The sequence below is a fragment of the Monodon monoceros genome, unplaced genomic scaffold (assembly GCF_005190385.1).
Source record: "Monodon monoceros isolate NGI ecotype Baffin Bay Population unplaced genomic scaffold, NGI_Narwhal_1 Super_Scaffold_4, whole genome shotgun sequence".
Classification (NCBI taxonomy): Eukaryota; Metazoa; Chordata; class Mammalia; order Artiodactyla; family Monodontidae; genus Monodon; species Monodon monoceros.
This window is the reverse complement of record NW_021703781.1, coordinates 52,265,901-52,285,101: the sequence shown is the minus strand read 5'-3', so window position 1 is coordinate 52,285,101 and position 19,201 is coordinate 52,265,901. Positions and strand designations below refer to the sequence as shown.

The following is a 19,201-nucleotide window of genomic DNA, read 5'->3' as shown; positions in this document are numbered from 1 at the left end:
TCCCACGGTTTCCAGTTCGCGTCATGGCCGCCGCCGCCGCCGCTCTGGAGGCGGTGGCGCCTACGGGCGCGCTGTGGGGCCTCGTGCAAGACTTCGTCATGGGTCAGCAGGAGGGCCCCGCTGACCAAGTGGCTGCAGGTACGGCCGACGGCGCCGCACGGCTTCCGCTTGGGGGCCTCCAGGAGGGAGCGGCCTCAGCACAGGCGCCGGGAGGGAAGGGAGTGAGGGACAGCGGTGACTTTGAGAGATTAGTCCGGGGCTGGTTGTGAGCACCGCGTGCTTAAGAGCCATAACAAATTGCGAGTCGCTTGCAGTCTTCCTTAAAGCGCCCTTACGCGCCTTGTCTCGGTTTATAGCCATTCTGTGCGCCGGCCGGGGTTAGGAGATTAATTACCATTTCACAGATGAGGAAACAGGCCCAGCGAGGGCAAGAGACTCTCAGATCAGGCCGGTGGGGGAGCTGGGACTCGGACCCAGTTCCTGCAGTTCAGAATCACGGGCTCACGCCGCAAAAGCACGTTGTTTCTAGGAAGTTGACGTGACAAGAAGCATCTTCAGCGGCATCAGCTCCAGTCGCGTGGCATGCTGGGAGTGGCCGGGCGGCCGGATATCTGACTGGCTGTAGTTGGAGAGAGGAGGAGAGAAACCAGTCTAGAGGGAGTTTGAGAAGTTCTGCGTATCTTCCTTAAGGCTTTCCCTCCGTTTCTTGGTAAAGTTCTTGATTAATTTGCTTTGTGACTTTTTAACGTGGAGTTTGTTTTTATCTTTTCCCCAGAACTCCACTTTCCTGCTTTTGATCAGTTTAGGGATCTCTTAGTTCTGACAGCTTATCTAAGATTTGAATAAAACAAATTACAGATTTCATTGGAATTCTGAGACTTTTCACTCTTTTAGAAAAAAAAATCTAAAAAGTTATTGAATGTTAGGAGGCCTTCAGACCTTGTGTTTAAGTAATAGAATGCAAAATAATCTTGTCAGCACAGATGCTTTTTGTCTCTATTTTTGGAAATTTTGCGTGTTTGGGGAGAAGTAAAGGATACATTTCTCTTGAAAATTGAACATACTCACTATTAGAATATGTGAGAAATGAATAATGTGAATCTGCCAGAAGTATAATACTTTGATCCTTAGCAATATTTCAATTTAATTTAATCCTTCCACCATTATTGAACACATTATTCTTGAAACACGATGCAAAGTAATAGGGATATAAATACAAATTACGCTAGATCTGTGCCTGCCAGGGACTTATAATATAGTGGGAGAGACTGCCATGCAAACGGATAGTACACCATGAAAAGGGCTGTAAGAGGTATGTGCAGGGTGACATGGAAGCATCAAGGAGCAAATAAATGCCTGATGCAGCCTTTCCACTAAGTTAACTTCTTACAGCTTTGTGCAGTATAGTGTGTCGTCAGTGCTTATGATTAACAACGACAGTGTATTATCAATGTCATTTTCCCCCATGTTTTATTATGAAAATTTTCAAACATACAGCAAAGTCTAAGTAATTTTTTCATAAGAAAAACACACATACACCCACCACCTAGATTCTACCATTAACATTTTAATATAATTTGCTTTATCATGTATCTATCTGTCATTTAAATTGCAGATAGCAGTACACTTCCCTCTAACTGCTTTGGTATGTATGTCATTGACTAGGGTTTGTTTATAGTTTAATACAAATTTTGGTGTAAAATTTGTATTCAATGAAGTGTACAAATCTTAAGCATACATTCACTGATTTTGAAAAATGCTTATACCTACCCACTATCAAGATAAAGAACATTACTATAAAAAGTGTTATTTGTAACTTTTTTCACATTTATACATTATGAACACAGTAATTTAGGGTTCTTCAAATTCAGAACACACTTGAGAAGTCAGCATGAATAAAGACCGCCAAGTTCTTATAAATATTTTTGTAGAATTTATATTTTTTGAAAAAGAAAGTGGCCTAAACTGTTGTCTAGTTTAAATTTAGCTCAGCTAAGACTGTAACACTAGCCCTGTTGTAATTTAGCTCTCCTGATTAGGAAAGGAGGTTGGTAATAACAGATAACTAACAGAGGGGTAATAACAGATAAGGTTGAAAAGGTTTGGTGGGGTTGGATGATGCCTAACCTTGGATTCTAAACAGAGGGATTTAAATGACCTATTGTAGGTAATTGGGATCAATGTAGATCCTTGAGCAAGGGAGTCATATAGTGAAGATGAATTTGAGAAGGATTAAATCGGTATTCTCAGTCTTAGATCACAGCCTTAGTTAGGGTTGTTGAAGGCTGACAGAGTTTTAAAGCATCCCCAGAATAAGATGTGCTTTCTAATCCTCCAGCCTAAATCAAGCTTCGTTAGTGCTGAAGGGACCAGCTTTCTATTCGGCCACTCATAGCCGCATCCTCTCCTACAAATTGTAACTGCAGAAGGAACGTCCTGTGATCACAAAGGCAGCTACCACCAACTTTGTTTTGCACCTGGGTTCCTGATGAGAGTAGGTGTCAGATGTAAAGGTGCAAATGATGGAAGAGAAATGACCTGGCAGCCTAAGGGTTAAAGGCTGCTCAGCCAGGCATTCAATGGCTACCACTCCCCTCCTGGATCTTTAGTTCCAGGCAGCCAGTTGATTTGCTGTTCCCCTGATTGCTTTGCTTCCCAGATCCCTCCATTGGCTCCATCTAATTAAAGTTAGGCCTGGGATTAAAGGCCCAGTTTGAGTGCTCACTGCCTGCCCCCAAGTGTCTCCTGATTACTCCAGCCAGACATCATCTCACAGTTCAGAATCTTTGTGGTACTTATTTCTCAACCACTCATACTTACTTGCAGACTGTTTAGTAGCTACTTCTGTATACATCTCTGCATCCTACCTGCCTGTTTCTACCACCATAGTCTCCTGGAGACTAGCATAAGTAGGTGGTATAAATGAATGGAATAAAAGATGCTGAAGGAAGAATCTGGAATTTGAGGGCTAATTAGTTATAGGGCTTGGAGGAGAGGGAGGACTCTAAGATGACCTCAAGCTTTTGAGCCTGAAGATGAGCAAAAGAAAAGTACTATGTCCAAAAATTGGGAAGGGAGCTGATTTTGAACATGTTGGATTTATAGGTGATGGATATAAATTTTCTTCCTCTTGGTTATTTGGATTTGCCTTCATTTCAGTCTTTATTGTATTTTCCTACATTTGTAATTCCATGAGGAGACCACTATTCTTGAAACCAGAAAACTGTTAAAGAAAAGTAAAATATAGTTCTGAGAAATGTCTGTGGCATTCTCAGCAGAAAGGGCATTTTGAGAGCTTGATTGGAACTGAGTCCTGATTGGGAATTTTCTCTCTCCTGTTCCTTCACATCCTCCCCCCTCTCCCCTTCCCCCTTGGCTGCTACTCCAGATTCTCAAGAGGCTGCAACTCCATCAGACAGAGGTCTGATTGTGCATTCTATGTCAGTGCTCATATAAATACTCCTTTGACGACTCCTCAGTGCCCCACACGGACTGGTGCCCTGCTGAGGAAAGAGTGGGTATTTAGCAGGTGCTAGTAGGTCCATTTTTAGAGAACAAATCTTGGACACATTGGAAAAACTTAGCCAACCTATATAGGGAAAGGAACTTACATTTATTTTTCTTATGCCAGTGAGACTACCCCTAGGAAAATTAACTTTTTATTAGCTTCTTTCATCCCTAGAGTCCAAGTGCATAATTAACAGTACTTCCAGGTATTTTTCATTTGGAAGAACTTTTATTGTTAAGAGAACTAATCACTTAAAGTTAGTGATGGACGGTCCCATACACCCAAGAATTTTACTCCTTTCCTATGTTACCCCAGGCTCTGTTTATATCACTGTGGTAACACTGAACTTGTTGTTCTTTGATTGTTTTAAGTGTCTTTCTGCCCCAACAGACTGGGCTCCTTAAAAGCTCCCTGTCTATATTTCTCTCTCCAGTCCTAACACAGTAATTGATTTATAATAGCTATTCAATAAATGTTGAATGGATAAATGAAACCAAACGTACATGACAGTTTTTTTAAAGAATGATTCAAGGAACGTGTAAGAGGGAGTAATTCTGTTTTGGGAATCAAGGAAGGCTTCACAGAAGAGTTGCCATTTGAGCTGGGTCTTGAGGAGTTGAAGTTCCTCAGACTGACAAGGGCAGGAAAGAGGCATTCCAAACCAAGGGAATGTGTTTCCAGGCTTAAGGATATGGAAGAGCTTGACATGTTGAGATTTCATGTGACTGAATGATAGGAGTTATGATCAAAGGTGAGGCTGGAGGGGGTTGAGGGCTAAATCGTGAATGACATCAAGCCAAGGAGTCAGGTCTTAGGCAATGAGGGGCAAAGGGAGATTGGTGAGCAGGGAAGTAATTGTGCATTTTAGATAGATTAGGGATTGATCAGAAGGCTTTTTTTTTTAATTGAGATAAAATTCACCACTGTAACCATTTTAAGTGTACAAATAAGTGGCTTTTAGTATATTCACAATGTTCTACAACTACCACCACTATCTAAAAGTTACAGAACCTTTTCATTACACTAAAAAGTTGAAGGCTATTTTGACAGCTGTCCCTGTATAGTCTGGTTATAAGGGATGAAAAGGAAAAGATGAAAATTTGAAAGACGTTCTAAGATAGGCTCAACAGAACTAGAATAAGATGTTAGATTTAGTTACCTTTGTGAAAACATCTTCAAAATACTGATTCTAGTTCTTTGCCACCTTATTTGCCATTTTCCTTACTCTTATTTACTGTTGCAATAGCTTTATTATTTCTTCATTTTTTCCTAATTTTGTATGACTTTTGTACTTCACTTTTATGTTTGTGCTGCATTAATTCAAGATGGATTCTTTGTGAAAGTATGAAGACTAAAGGGCTTTGCCAGGAGAATTCACCCATATACTGGGATTCAAGAAATCACATGCAAATGGATGTTTCTTTGTAATTGTAAAACAGCCAGTTTCATAATGATGTATACTGAATGCTGAAGAACTCTTTTTCATTTATAAGATTTGAGGCAACCTATATCAGTGAGATTGACTAGTAGAGAGTGTGAGGGAAACTTTCTCTGGTGGTAGAAATATTCTATATCTTGATTGGGGTGTTGGTTACTCTGGGTATACTTTTGTTAAAACTAATCAAATTATATGTTCACTGTGCATTCCACTGTATGTAAATTATACCTCAATTTTTTTTTTAATGAAAAAATTAGAGGTGACTGAGTGAGGCCTAATAGTCAGGTATTTTGTCTTAACAGCACTTGAGGTACTTCCAAAGAGAGTCCCTAGCCCAGCATACACAGAGGACTTTGATGGTGTTGCTGAAGAAGGATGGTTCAGTTCAGTAACAGTTATCAGTCCCCTATGGCTTCCTATGTGCTAACACCCTTGTGGCCGCTACTGAAATTATTTTTTAGATGGGTTTTTCAGCAGAGTTTCCTGGGTTCTGTCCAGGAGGTTCCAGAAAAGTACCCTTTTCCACCCTCCCAAATGGTGCAACTTTGTAACCCAGAAATGGGTATCTCTCTTAAGTACTGACGTTAAGGAATTGGGTGTAGAACAACTGTCAGTGCCTTGGTTTGTCCTTTTAGTCTAGCTGCTGCCCCTTCCCCCACCCCACAGCTTGCGCATTTTTCCCTTTGGCTCTTTCTCAGGAGCAGGGGCAGCACTGGGCCTTCCACATCCTGGCACGAGTAAGGCTAAGAGTGCCTGATGTCTAAATTGGTGCCAGTCACGAGCTATGAATCCCAACTAGAGCACTCCCTTCCTCAGTCAGATCGGACTTCTTACTCTAGTACCAGATTGCGCCTCAGCTCAGTTCACAGCTATTGTTCAGAGACTACAGACTTAAGGGGGACTGGAAGTTTAGGAGTTTTCTCAAGCCTGTTTTTCACCTAGCCAAAGTCTGGTGTTGTCGAGAGCCGACTAATTAGGTCTTGCATTTAGAAGTAGGTGGGTTGGGGACCCAGAACAGGCTGCGAAAGTAATTCCCTGATTGCCACACCTTATTGAGCTAAAACTCCTCTACGTTAATCAAACGCTTAGGAAGATGGCTAACCTTTGCTCTTTGTTTCTCCTTTGAAAATTTATCCCAAGATGATTCTGTTAGATCTATGTGAATTACCATTGTGCTGTTAAAATTGCATTTTCAAAAATAAGTAATACACTCACATGGTGCAACATTCAAAAGGTGCAAAAGGATACACAGTGAGAAGTCTCCCTTCCATCCCAAGATGGCATGCAGACTGTGACAAATGAATTTACTATATTACTAGTGTATGATATATCCTTGCTAAAGGGGGTGGGGGGAAAAGCTGATCTAAGTGACTTTGGAAAACAGTATTTTGTCTGGAGACTATAAGGCTAAAGACAAAACTGTACATAAATACTGTACTCTGCTTATAAATTTGTTTCTCACAGAGGCTGACAATTCTGAAAGTAGTTTATTAGCTACACTAGTGTTGAAAAGAATAATAAATGGTATAATAGATAATGGGAACCAGGTTTCTCACTGTCAGAGAAATAAATTACAAATAAGCAAGGGGGAAGGCTAGAATGAACCCTGTGGCACTAGATTAGAGAGGAGACTAATATGATCTTATGTTTAGTTTAATATATATGGGTAGATACAGACATAATGATAATATGTGTGTATACGTGGGTTAGGATACCTACATATATTTCCCAGCTCTCTCTGCTGAGGAGGGCCTAGAGGCAGTGACACCCCAATAGCAATGAGCACAGTTACACCCAGATCTTGGTTTTTAATACCATTCTCCAATAAAAGGAACCAGGGCTTCTTGGAGAAAAGGCTGATTCAAGGGTTGGGGCAGGGAAGTTACAAGATGACCCTGTAGTATTTTGTAGTGCCAGAAAGTAAGAAAGCACTTAAAAAAATAAAAGGATGGGGCATGTCAAAGGGACACTGGTGCCAACCTAAAAAAGCTCCCCATGGCCAAAGATAGAAAATTTGAGCAAGAAAATAACCTAGTATTGGGGCTTCCCTGGTGGCGCAGTGGTTGAGAGTCCGCCTGCCGATGCAGGGGACACGGGTTCGCGCCCTGGTCCGGGAAGATCCCACATGCCGCAGAGCGGGTAGGCCCGTGAGCCATGGCCGCTGAGCCTGCGCGTCCGGAGCCTGTGCTCCGCAATGGGAGAGGCCACAACAGTGAGAGGCCCGCGCACCGCAAAAAAAAACAAAAAAACACCTAGTATTGGATTATAACCCAAGGAATAAAATAAATATACATGAGCTTATGCTGATGTAAACAACTGAATAAATGAAGAAAAGAGATGAATCTTCCTTAGAATAACTCCAAATAACATAGATAAATACTCTCCTTCTAGGAAATGAAGCTTAATCTCCCGTTTCCCCTTAACTGTGGACTGGACTTAGTGACTCCCTTCCAAAGGAAAGAGTGTGGGAAAAGAAAAAATAGTATGTATGGTGCAGAGACCTGCTGACACTACCTTAACCAAGTGATCAAAGTTAAAATCACCAGTGATAAGTCATGTTGATATACTGTACCTATGATATGATGTGATGAGAAAGGCACTTCACCTCTATGCTATTCTTTCTCCAAATCCATAACCCCAGGCTAAACATGAGGAAAACATCAAAGAAACCCATATCAAGGGACATTCTATAAAGTAATTCTTTTAAAATCAAGGTCATGAAAAGCAGGGAAGACTGAGAAACTTTCACAGACTAGAGGAGACTAAGGATTTATGATGGCTAGTTGCGATGTGGTATCCTTAATTGGATCCTGAAACAGGAAAATTACATTAGTGGAAAAACTGGTAAAATCTGAATAAAGTCTAGAGTTTAATTAAAAGTAATATACAAATGCTAATCTCTGTTAGTTTCGACAGATGTACTATGTAAGATGGTAACATTCAGGGAAACTGGGCAAGGGGTATACAGGAACTCTATACTGTCTTTACAACCTTTTTTTAAATCTAAAATTATTCCAAAGTGTAAAACATTTTTTTAAGTCTACCTCTCAACCCCCAGCTACCCGTCTCCCTCCCTAGAGACAACCAGTGTTACTAATTCCTTTCATCTTCTAGAGATATAAATAAATACAAATAGAAATAATTCTCCCTCCCTTTAAAAACAATGCTATGCACATACTATATACTATTTATGTACACTCTATTTATGTTCTGCTTTTAAATCTTTTCCCACTATCAGTATAAATATACAGGTTCCTCAGTCTTTTTTCAATTTTTTTCCTAAGTAGTTACAGAGAATTCTATTATGGATGTACTATAACTTATTTAACTTGTTTCTTTTTTTTTTAAATTTTATTTATGTATTGTTTATACAGCAGGTTCTTATTAGTTATCTATTTTATACATATTAGTGTATACATGTCAATCCCAATCTCCCAATTCATCCCACCACCACCACCACCACCACCCTCCCCGCCACTTTCCCCCCTTGGTGTCCATAGGTTTGTTCTCTACATCTGTGTCTCTATTTCTACCTTGCAAACTGGTTCATCTGTACCATTTTTCTAGATTCCACATATATGCGTCAATATATGACATTTGTTTTTCTCTTTCTGACTTACTTCACTCTGTAGTCTCTAGGTCCATCCTCCTCTCTACAGATGACCCAATTTCGTTCCTTTCTATGGCTGAGTAATATTCCATTGTATATATGTGCCACATCTTTATCCATTCATCTGTCGATGGACACTTAGGTTGCTTCCATGTCCCAGCCATTTGTTGTTTGCAGTCATTTGCTATTATAAATCATTCTGAAATGAAAAAACTTGTACATGCATTATTTTGCACTTTTACAAGTATGTAGGATAAATTCTGAGAAGATTCCCTGGATTAAAGCCTACATACATTTGTAATTTAAAAAGTGTTTTCAAATTGCCTTCTATAGGGACTTCTCTGGTGGTCCAGTGGTTAAGTGGTCCAGTGGTTAAGACTCCGCGCTTCCACTGCAGGGGGCGCAGGTTCGATCCCTAGTCAAGCAGTTAAAATCCTCCATGCCCCACAGGCGCGGCCAAAAAAAGGGGGGGGGGTGCTCCATAAAAGGGCAGTACCAATTTTTACTCCACCTACAGTGTTTAAGAGTGCCTTAATTCCACGCACCATCACCAAACAAAAGCGTGATACAAAATGTTTGATCTTTGCCAGTCTAGTATGTTAAAAACCAACGTTTTGGGGAGTTGAATTTGCATTCCTGTTGTTAATATGGTTGAGCATCTTTTAAAATTGGTTGTTGGTCTTTTTTCTCAATGACTTGTAGAAGTGCTTTTTATATTGGTAAAATAGCCCTTTGTTATAAGAATTGCAAATATTTTTTCCCAGTTTGTCTTATGATGTTTGTTTTTGCCTTGCAGAAAATCCAATTTTTTTTTTAATGTAGCTGATTTTAACCAATCTTTTCTTTTATGGCTAAATATAACTATGTTATACTTAGAAATGTTCTTGTGTGTTTTTTTCTTTAATCCATTTGATATTTACTTTGGTGAAAGATTCAGAGCCATTGGTTTGTTTGTTTGTTTGTTTGTTTCAAATATTTACCCAATCATGCCAACACCATTTATTGAATAGTCTGTTTTTCATTAATTGAAATATGATTTTTAAAATCATATTCTCATGTATTTGTGTCTCTTTCTGGATTTGCTATTCTATTTCTGTACCATTGATTTCTTTGAATATGAACTCATACTACACTGGTTACTTTTATTATGGAAAACATAAAGTATATTCAAAACTATACAGTATTTTATGGGCTTCCCTGGTGGCGCAGTGGTTAAGAGTCCGCCTGCCAATGCAGGGGACGCGGGTTCGTGCCCGGGTCCGGGAAGATCCCACATGCCGCGGAGCAGCTGGGCCCATGAGCCATGGCCGCTAAGCCTGCACGTCCAGAGCCTGTGCTCTGCAACGGGAGAGGCCACAACAGTGAGAGGCCCGCGTACCGCCAAAAAAAAAAAAACAAAAACAAAAAACTATACGGTATTTTAATTACTGTGACTTTCTAACAATCTTTTACTATCTGGAAGAACTGCCTTCCCTCCCTCCCTCATTGCTCTTTTTCAGAATTTGCCTGTCTAATTATGTATTATTTTTAACACAGTAACTTTCTCAGTGGTTCTTCAAAGTTTTCACCATTCAGATATTCACATTTATATATATATATATATATTTTTTTTTTTTTTTTTTGCCTGCGTTGGGTCTTTGTTGCTGCTTGCAGGTTTTCTGTAGTTGCAGTGAGCAGGGGCTACTCTTCGTTGCAGTGCGTGGGCTTCTCATTGCGGTGGCTTCTTTTGTTGTGGAGCACAGGCTCTAGGTGCGTGGGCTACAGTAGTTGCAGCACGTGGGCTCAGTAGTTGTGGCACGCAGGCCATAGAGCGCACGGGCTTCAGTAGTTTTGGCGCATGGGCTCAGTAGTTGTGGCTCTCAGGCTCTAGAGTGCAGGCTCAGTAGTTGTGGCACATGGGTTCAGTTGCTCCACGGCATGTGGGATCTTCCCGGAGCAGGGATTGAACCTGTGTCCCCTGCATTGGCAGGCAAATTCTTAACCACTGAGCCACCAGAGAAGTCCCCAAATATTCACATTTTTTGTTAGGTTTATATCTAGGTATTTTTCTCTCTCTTTCTCTCTTTTTTATTTTTATTTGTTGCTATTGTAAATAGGCTCTTTTTTCCTTTATATAAATTTTCAGGCTATTGTATGTGTGTATGTGAAAGTTCTTAATTTCATATTAATTTTGTACCTAGCCACCCTAATGAATTATTTTGTTTGATTTTTTTCATTTATTTCTCTTGGATTTTCTAGATAAACAGTTACCTGCAAATGATATATTGACTTTCTTTTCAGTTTTTATACTTGGAGCTGCATACTTGAAGTGTTACAGAAATGCTTTTCATGTAGGAGAGGCTCTTGGCAAGCACAGTGGGCCCCATGGTGTAAGACCTAGGGTAGGCAAAAACATTGGTAATTAGAACCATTGAACCCTGGGATGGAATTTTATTTTTGTTTTTTCAGATTTCTTTTTCTTCTTTCCTTTAGATGTGAAATCTGGAAGCTATACGGTGTTACAAGTGGTGGAAGCCCTTGGGTAAGAGCCTCTGCTCTAGAATACCAGCCTCCAGCCCTGGCGCTGCACTCTGAAAAAGTTATTTTGTCCTGAATTTCTCCCACTGTAGCCCAACACCCTCCTCCCCCTCCCATATCAGTACTTCAGGTTAAGCCAGTGTTTCTCCTGAAAAATGATTCTTGCCACCTGACTGAGGCCCCTAAGGAAGTGTTGGGAACACCGCCTATGGGTCACATTAGCTCCTGGGTCAGCCCACAGGTTTAGGCTGAGATGGGTGGTTGAAAGCCATCAACTGTTAGTTAATTAGAGCTGGGATTCCTCTTCTGCTTCTTTAGACCCACCCTCCCCAATAGGATTCTAGTCAGCCTACCTCTGACTCAGACCTGCTGTGAGCCCAGCCTGGGGAGTGGTCAAGAGGCTGACCTTGCACCAGGTTCCCCACTATAAGAAAAGGCTTGGAAAAACAGCTGGAAGACCAGTGTTACCACCAGATATTCCAAGCTCCAGAGGAACTATATGCTTGTAGTCTAATGTCTGCTTTCCTCATATTTCATACTTGGTAGACCATTTAAATTGACATTTAAATTAGAGAAGGTTGTTAACTGTCATGGCTAGCATGTCTTCTGAAACAGAAAAAACTAGAAAATTGGGGAGAGGGTGGGGGAGTAAGGTCACTATTATGCATTTTTCCCACATAAGAGACCTTTTGGCCTCTCTCCTCATGTTGTGGCCTTGGTCCATTTTTTTTTAAATAACAGCTTTATCGAGATACAATTTATGTATCATAAAGTTCACCATTTTAAAGTGTGTATTCACAGATTTGTATGACCCTTATCACAGTCAGTTTTAAGACATTTTCATCACCCCAAAGAGAAACCCCACGCCCATTAGCAATCACTCCCCATTCCTTTCTCTTCCTAGCCCCTGGCAACCACTAATCTACTCTGTCTCTGTGGATTTGCCTGTGCTGAAAATTTCACATAAATGGAATTATACAGTAATATGTAACCTTTGTGATTGGCTTCTTTCACTTAGCATAATGTTTTCAAAGTTCATCCCTGTTGTGGCATGTATCAGTACTTCATTTCTTGCTGAACAATATTCTATTATATGGGTATACCACATTTTGTTTAACCATTCATCAGTTGAGGGATATCTGAGTTGTTTCCACATTTTGGCTATTCTGAATAATGCTGCTATGAGCATTTGTGTGCCTTGGTCCATTTTTAAATGCACAGTTTTCTACTTCTACCTTTCTATAAGTTCCTGTCCTAAGGATTCTGTCAAAAGTGAGATTCTTTTTACCCCATTACCCCTAGCTATAGATACTCTTAACCTTGAGGTTTCATTCATGTATCCTGGCCAGTTCTCCTTCAGAAGTCTTCTACCTCCTGCATTTACTTAGATTCCTCCTGGTATGTCTAAATGTGAGTTGTTTTGAAAATAAATCACCTCCTTGTTGTTTCAGCCTAGGTCCTCCCATATCAATAATGCTAAATAGTTAAAACCTTTACTCTGACCATCTTACTTTGTAAACTTCCAATTATAAAGACCATAATGGTCTTCCAGTTATAAAGACGATATGGTCCCTAAGACTACAGTGGTTGCTTTAACAGTGATATATTTATTCTCCTCCTGTTTTGGTAGAAGCTGCAGCTGCCAGTCATCTCTTGAGCCCTGTGGTTAGCTGCTAAGCTCTGTTTCAGAGGAATGTCACAGTTGTATGAGAAGGAGTAAGCCCCATGCCCAGTCAGTGCCTGGAGATGGACACTTCTGTTGGCTGTGGTGTCATGTATGCCTCTAATGATGCCAGGTCAATCTGGGGATTGGCCTTAGTGTTGTCTGTAATGCTAAGCACCTCCAGAATACCTTCCTGGGCTGGCTTCCATGCCCAGGGGGTAAGTGTGACTAATTGCAAAATATTTACTTCAAAAGTTTGAACTGGGTAATGTCAGGCTGTCTCTATCTTACTTTACCCCAGGTCCTCTCTAGAGAATCCAGAACCCCGAACTCGGGCACGAGGAATCCAGCTCTTGTCACAGGTGCTACTGCAGTGTCACTCCTTGCTCCTGGAGAAGGAAGGTACTGGCATCGCTAGTAGGAGTGCTGAGCCAAGGCCTCGATCTATTCAAGCCAACTTTACAGGGAGGGAGGGAGGACATAAGGTATCTGTGAACTCTTAATTCAGGGTCTTCATTCCTCACTGGTATATGTGGCAGAGAAGATAAGAATTGAGACACAAGACACATGGATTTCAAATGTAGCCTTAGACAGTATTTTTCAGCATATCTTCCCCTCTTTGTAAAATGGACAAAGTAGTGTTTCATAGATGGAGTGGAAAAGTAATGAAATATCAAAGTGTTTTGAAGTCCTGAGGAAAAAAGCCAACAACTTATTTATCTTCTATAAAGCTTTATTAGCATCTAGCCATGCCCACTTATTTACCTATTGTGTATGCTGCTTTTATGTTACAGTGGCCCAGTTGAGTAGTTTTGACATACTATGTCCTACAAGCCTAAAATATTTACTGTCTGGCCCTTTGAGAAAATTTGCCAACCCAAGTTCTGTAGAAAGGCAGTTCTCGGCTTGAGAATGGGTTTGATTGTGACCTAGTGAGAATGGATAATAAAAGATGTTCACCTATTTTCCTGACAGATCAAGGAAGTCACCCTCAAATGGGAGGGCTTGGGACATATCTCTCAGTGAAGGAGAAAATTTGTAGTGAAGCCCAAGCAGGAACAGTCCTTATAAACTTTGGGAAGGAGCAAAGCCGGTGGGCCCTCCTCCAGCCTGTGTAAACTAACGGCTGAATTTCTGGTCTGTGCAGTGGTACACTTGATCCTATTCTATGAGAACCGGCTGAAGGACCATCATCTTGTGATCCCGTCTGTCCTGCAGGGTTTGAGGGCACTTGTGAGTTCTTTTTTGTATTACATACCATGTTTGCAGGAACCTATTTCCAGTGAATTCTCTCCTTCCCCTTAGAGGGTGAGACTTCAAGTGCTTCAAAGCAGATGCCCAGATGTGGGAGTAAACTAGTCTCAGCCAGCTCCACTTCTGTTTTTAGTTTGTAGAGTAAAAGTATCCTTTGGGGACTGGAATTCAAAGCCAAACTGGAAGGAGCTGCAGAGACCTAATCAACTTGAGAAAAGGGACCATGTATCTCACTGTTAGCACTTCTTCCCAAACCTGGATGTTGTGATTCCCACTGTAGCTAAATAGCCCTGTTTTAGGCTTGTGTCTTGAAGGCTGTGCTAGAATTCCCAGAATTCCCTCTGTGCTCACACTTCTCTTCTCCCCCAGAGCCTGTGTGTGGCCCTGCCCCCAGGGCTGGCTGTCTCTGTGCTTAAAGCCATCTTCCAGGAGGTCCACGTACAGGTGAGTGATAACAGTCACCTTGGTATTCTCCTCTATCTCCCAGCCATTGACATAACTAGAATTAGATGGCAAAAAAAACTGCCTTCTAAGTTCTGAACTCTTTCAGGTCTTTGACCATGTTCACATGCTATCCCTTGCTACTGTATAAGGAGAGCGAGGCATGCCATTATGTCTGACCTGTGTCCTCTTACACTTAAAGTAAGGCATACAGCAGACAGGTTTTGGTTATCGGTTCCACTGCTGGACTGCTGGGCAATAGCCGTATCCTTTCTCTACATTTCCTCTGAGGTTCATCTTATACTGGTGTAAAGAGCACTGTCCACTTAGAGATTGTGAAGCAGGAAGTAGTTTTGTCAGCTGAGGTATTCTTTGGGCACTTTCTTTACCTACTTCCTGTCTCTCCTACCAAGTCCCTGCCACAGGTGGACCGACACACAGTCTACAGTATCATCACCAACTTCATGCGAACCCGGGAAGAAGGTAAGAGGCAGGGCTCTCTGGAAAATCTGAAAAGTGAGCACATCTTTTTTTCCCCCCATTACCAGGACTCATTTTAGCCCAGGGGTGATATAGAAGAGCCAGTACTTTGAGAGGATGATAAAGGGAAACTGGGAGCCACTCACTCCCCAGGAAAGTAAAGAAACAGTGGAGTTTGAGCTGATGTTTTAAATTCTTACCGCTGTAACAATTATGTATTGTTGCACATCTTCTCTTCACTGGGAACTCTCTTGGAATAGGAAAACAGAAAGGGCCTGCTCTGGTAGGCAGGAAAGTCAGTGATAGCAGAGGGAGAACACAGGCCAGAAGAAAGCCCAGCTTTCTATCCCACGGGACAGTAATGATCTTGTTCTCTCCTCCGCAGAGCTGAAGGGCCTAGGAGCTGATTTCACCTTTGGCTTCATCCAGGTGATGGATGGGGAAAAGGATCCCCGTAATCTTCTGGTGGCCTTCCGCATCGTCCATGACCTCATCTCCAGAGACTATAGCCTGGGTACACCCTTGTAGCCTTCAATTAGCTGGTTGGGGCTTGTCAGATGAGAGACTTATAAGTCTTCATTCTTTCTCTGTTGCCTTAGGACCCTTTGCGGAGGAGTTGTTTGAAGTGACATCCTGTTACTTCCCTATTGATTTTACCCCTGTAAGTAGCACCTTTCATTCATTCACTCATTCAAATATTTGTCCAGTGTCTGTTATGTGCCAGGCCCAGTTCTAGGCCCTGAGGGTGCAGCGGTGAACAAAAGAAACAATCCCCGCCCTCAAGAACTTAATGTTTTAGTAAACTGGCAAGTGGAAAAACATTTGCCATGGGAGGAAGGGTTCAATTCGGCAGGTATTTGGGAGACTCCTTGACAAAGTATGTAGTGCTTCGAACTACAGGATTGTATAACATGATTCATGTCCTTGAAAGTTGAAACATTTAAGTAACAGTAAGAGATTGTGGACCAAAACAAGTGGTGTTATAATTGTTCAAAGAAGACAGAGTTTAGTGTGAGCTAGAGTAGGCAGGAACTGACTTCACAGATAAGATAGGATTTCTGTTGGTTTCTGAAGGATGTGTAGGAGATGATCCTGGATTCTGAGGGTGCATCTCAGGCAGTAGAAACAAATTGACTAAACACAGACGACACAGTTGAGCATAGGGTGTACAGGAGGTGTTTGCTCTGATGCCCTCGGACTTTCCTCCCACTCTGCATCTTGATTTTCCTTCTTTTTCCAAATACTGAGGGTCTCATCGCTATATGGGTACGCATGGGTATGTGTACTGCAAGCATTAGTGATTTGGAAAAAATGAAAGGAGTTATACCACAGCATACCAAACTACATTGGAGCACTGACTCTCAGTGCCTTTAAAGATACACAGCCATTTTTGCCATAGGGAATTTCTTAACCAGCTTATTCTAGTTGACATCAACTGCTTGGGACCACCGCTCTGATATTCTTTTCATCTCTTTTGTAATCAGTATCACTGTTTCTTCTCAGAAGAACTTAAGCCTTTTAAATAGGGACACCTGGCTTTTAGTGTAACAATTTATGTTAGAAATATTCTTTATGGTCTTACCAATCTGTTTTGGCCATTTGCCATCCTCACAGTGGATCACATCAGTATAAGTGATGGTTCCTATCCTGTGTGTAGGGGTCAGCAAACTTTCTGTTAGGGCCAGATAGTTACTATTTTAGACTTTGCAGGCTATATGGTCTCTGTTGAAGCTCCTCACCTCTGCTGTTCTAGCACAGAAATGGCCATAGACACTGGAATGTGGTACAGTGGCTATATTGCAATAAAACTTTATTTATGGACACGGAAATTTAAATTTCATATAATTTTCATGTGTCACAAGATACTATTCTTTTGATTTTTTTTCAATGACTTAAAAATGTAAAAACCATTCTTAACTTGGCCATACAGTCTTAACTGGTTGCTTCCTACTCTTAATGCAGAGTAGATAATCTTCCTTTACCATCATCTAGGGATTCCTTTGTCTTTTCTCTTGGATTGGATCTCTTATCTCCTGGGTTTATGTACTTCCTATTTTATAGTTTACTCCCTCATTTTGGTGGTGCACATCCCTTATTAGCTTCCCCAGTGTGTAAAAAGAGTGAAACATTTAGATTTTTGTAAATCTAGAATGTCTTCATTCTTTCCTCCCACTTATTGACAATATGGGTATGAAATTGAAGGCATTGCTACATTTACCTCTAATTTTCAGTTGCTGTGAAGAAGTCTAAATTCTTTTTGATTTGCAAAACTTTATGGTCACTTTTTTTCCTCTTTTCTGGAAGCTTTTAAGTTTTGATTATTTTCCCCCAATATATTGAAAATTCACAATTATGTGCCTTAGTACGGGTCTGCTTTCATGCATTGTATTGGGTACTTGGTAGGTCCCATCAATCTGGAAACTCATGTCCTTCAGTCCTGGGAAATGTTCTTGCATTCTTTCTTTGATGATTTCTTTCCCTCTGTTTTCTCTGTTCCATCCTTTTGGAACTCCTATCAGTCTTCTGTTAGACCTCTGAATCTCCTACTTTTCTTTCATATTTCTTACCTCTACCTTTTCGTTAGTTTATAAGAAAATTCTACAATTTTATCTTTTCTGTCAGTCAAAGTCCAGGCATGAAAACAGAAACCACTTTGGTATTTAAAACAGAAATAATTTAATGCAGGAAATTGTTTTTACAAGTTATGGGAAAGCTGAGAAGCCAAACGGGATAGTGAGGCAACCTATCAATAGCAGGAAGCCATTATCACCCCTAGGCTGGAGGGACAAAGGGAAGAGTTGATGTTACTGGACCTCAGGGGCTGAGAGTATGACAAAAACATAGGCCTATCAGTAGGAGCTGGAGCCATGGAGGAGATGCTGCCAATGCTGAAAGCGCCCACTAAATTGGAGAAATGGGAAGAAATGCCCTGGGGTTTCCTTTCCTTCTGACCTGCATTCTTCTACAAGTGCTTCCCGTTGGCTGAACCCAGGCCATTATGGGAGCCTGGGAAATGTAGCCTGCAGTGGTCAGCCCAAGGAATGGCTCTGAGGGCAGAAAGGCCCAGGACTAGCACATCTCCTATTAACCCCTTCTATTGATTTTGTTTCTCATTTCTGCTCTCATGCTTTGAATTTCCCAGGACGTTTTTTTTTTTAATTAATTTTTATTGGAGTATGGTTGTTTTACAATGTTGTGTTAGCCTCCACCGCACAACAAAATGAATCAGCCATACACATACAGATATCCCCTCCCTTTTGGACTTCCCTCCCATTTAGGTCACCACAGTGCATTAGGTAGAGTTCCCTGTGCTATACAGTATGTTCCCATCAGTTGTCTATTTTATACATAGTATCAATAATATATATGTGTCAATCCAGTCTCCCAATTCCTCCCACCCCACCCCTTTCCCCCTTTGTATCCATACATTTGTTCTCAACATCTGTGTCTCTATATCTGCTTTGCAAATAAGATCATCTATACCATTTCTCTAAATTCCACATATATGCGTTATTATACGATATTTGCTTTTCTTTCTGACTTACTTCACTCTGTATGACACTCTCCAGGTCCATCCACGTCTCTACAAATGACCCAATTTCATTCCTTTTTATGGCTGAGTAATATTCCTTTGTATATATGTACCACGTCTTCTTTATCCATTTTCCCAGGGCCTTTTATTGTCATTTTTGATGATCTCTTGAACGTCTTTTGTTTTGTTTTTTTAAATATTTATTTATTTGGCTGTGCTGGATCTTAGTCGCAGCACGCAGGATCTTTGTTGCCACATGCAGGATCTTTAGTTGCACCATGCAGGATCTTTTAGTTGTGGCATGCAGGCTCTTAGTTGCGGCATGCAGGATCTCGTTCCCTGACCAGGGATCGAACCCAGGCCCCCTGCATTGGGAGCTCGGAGCCTTAACTGCTGGACCACCAAGTTAAGACTGGTGGTCTTTTTTTCTTTAGCATTCTGTTCTTATTTAATCCATGAATGAATTACTTTCTTACTGTTTTTGAAAACTCTCCCCACATATGTGGTCTTTGTTTCCTCCAAGTTTTTTTTTTTTGTTTTTGGTCTCTATTTCCAGGTTAGAGGCTTTCTTCAGATATCTGGTAATCCTTGGGAGTTTGCACATGTTTCAAAGTGAGAATTATAAAGTTGAGTGGGAGCTCTGAGCACAGGGAATGGGCTGGCTGAGGATGAACTTCCCTGTATAGTGGCTTACATGGACAGCTTGGGAACCCCCAGTGTATTCTTCCTCTTGGGCTAGTCAGGTTCTTCTAGAAAAA

The 19,201-nt window shown here is 41.1% G+C and overlaps 1 protein-coding gene across 1 annotated transcript in view; it reads left to right on the top strand.

Moving 5' to 3' along the window:
• The window catches only part of MMS19 (MMS19 homolog, cytosolic iron-sulfur assembly component), a 32,180-nt gene continuing 12,979 nt past the window's right edge, over positions 1-19,201 (top strand). Inside the window, exons 1-8 of the mRNA XM_029245217.1 lie at positions 1-138; positions 11,029-11,077; positions 13,038-13,138; positions 13,884-13,969; positions 14,360-14,434; positions 14,845-14,914; positions 15,297-15,425; positions 15,511-15,572. Coding sequence (XP_029101050.1) covers positions 24-138; positions 11,029-11,077; positions 13,038-13,138; positions 13,884-13,969; positions 14,360-14,434; positions 14,845-14,914; positions 15,297-15,425; positions 15,511-15,572 — 687 coding nt within the window. The 5' untranslated portion in view covers positions 1-23. The remainder of the gene's footprint in view (positions 139-11,028; positions 11,078-13,037; positions 13,139-13,883; positions 13,970-14,359; positions 14,435-14,844; positions 14,915-15,296; positions 15,426-15,510; positions 15,573-19,201) is intronic.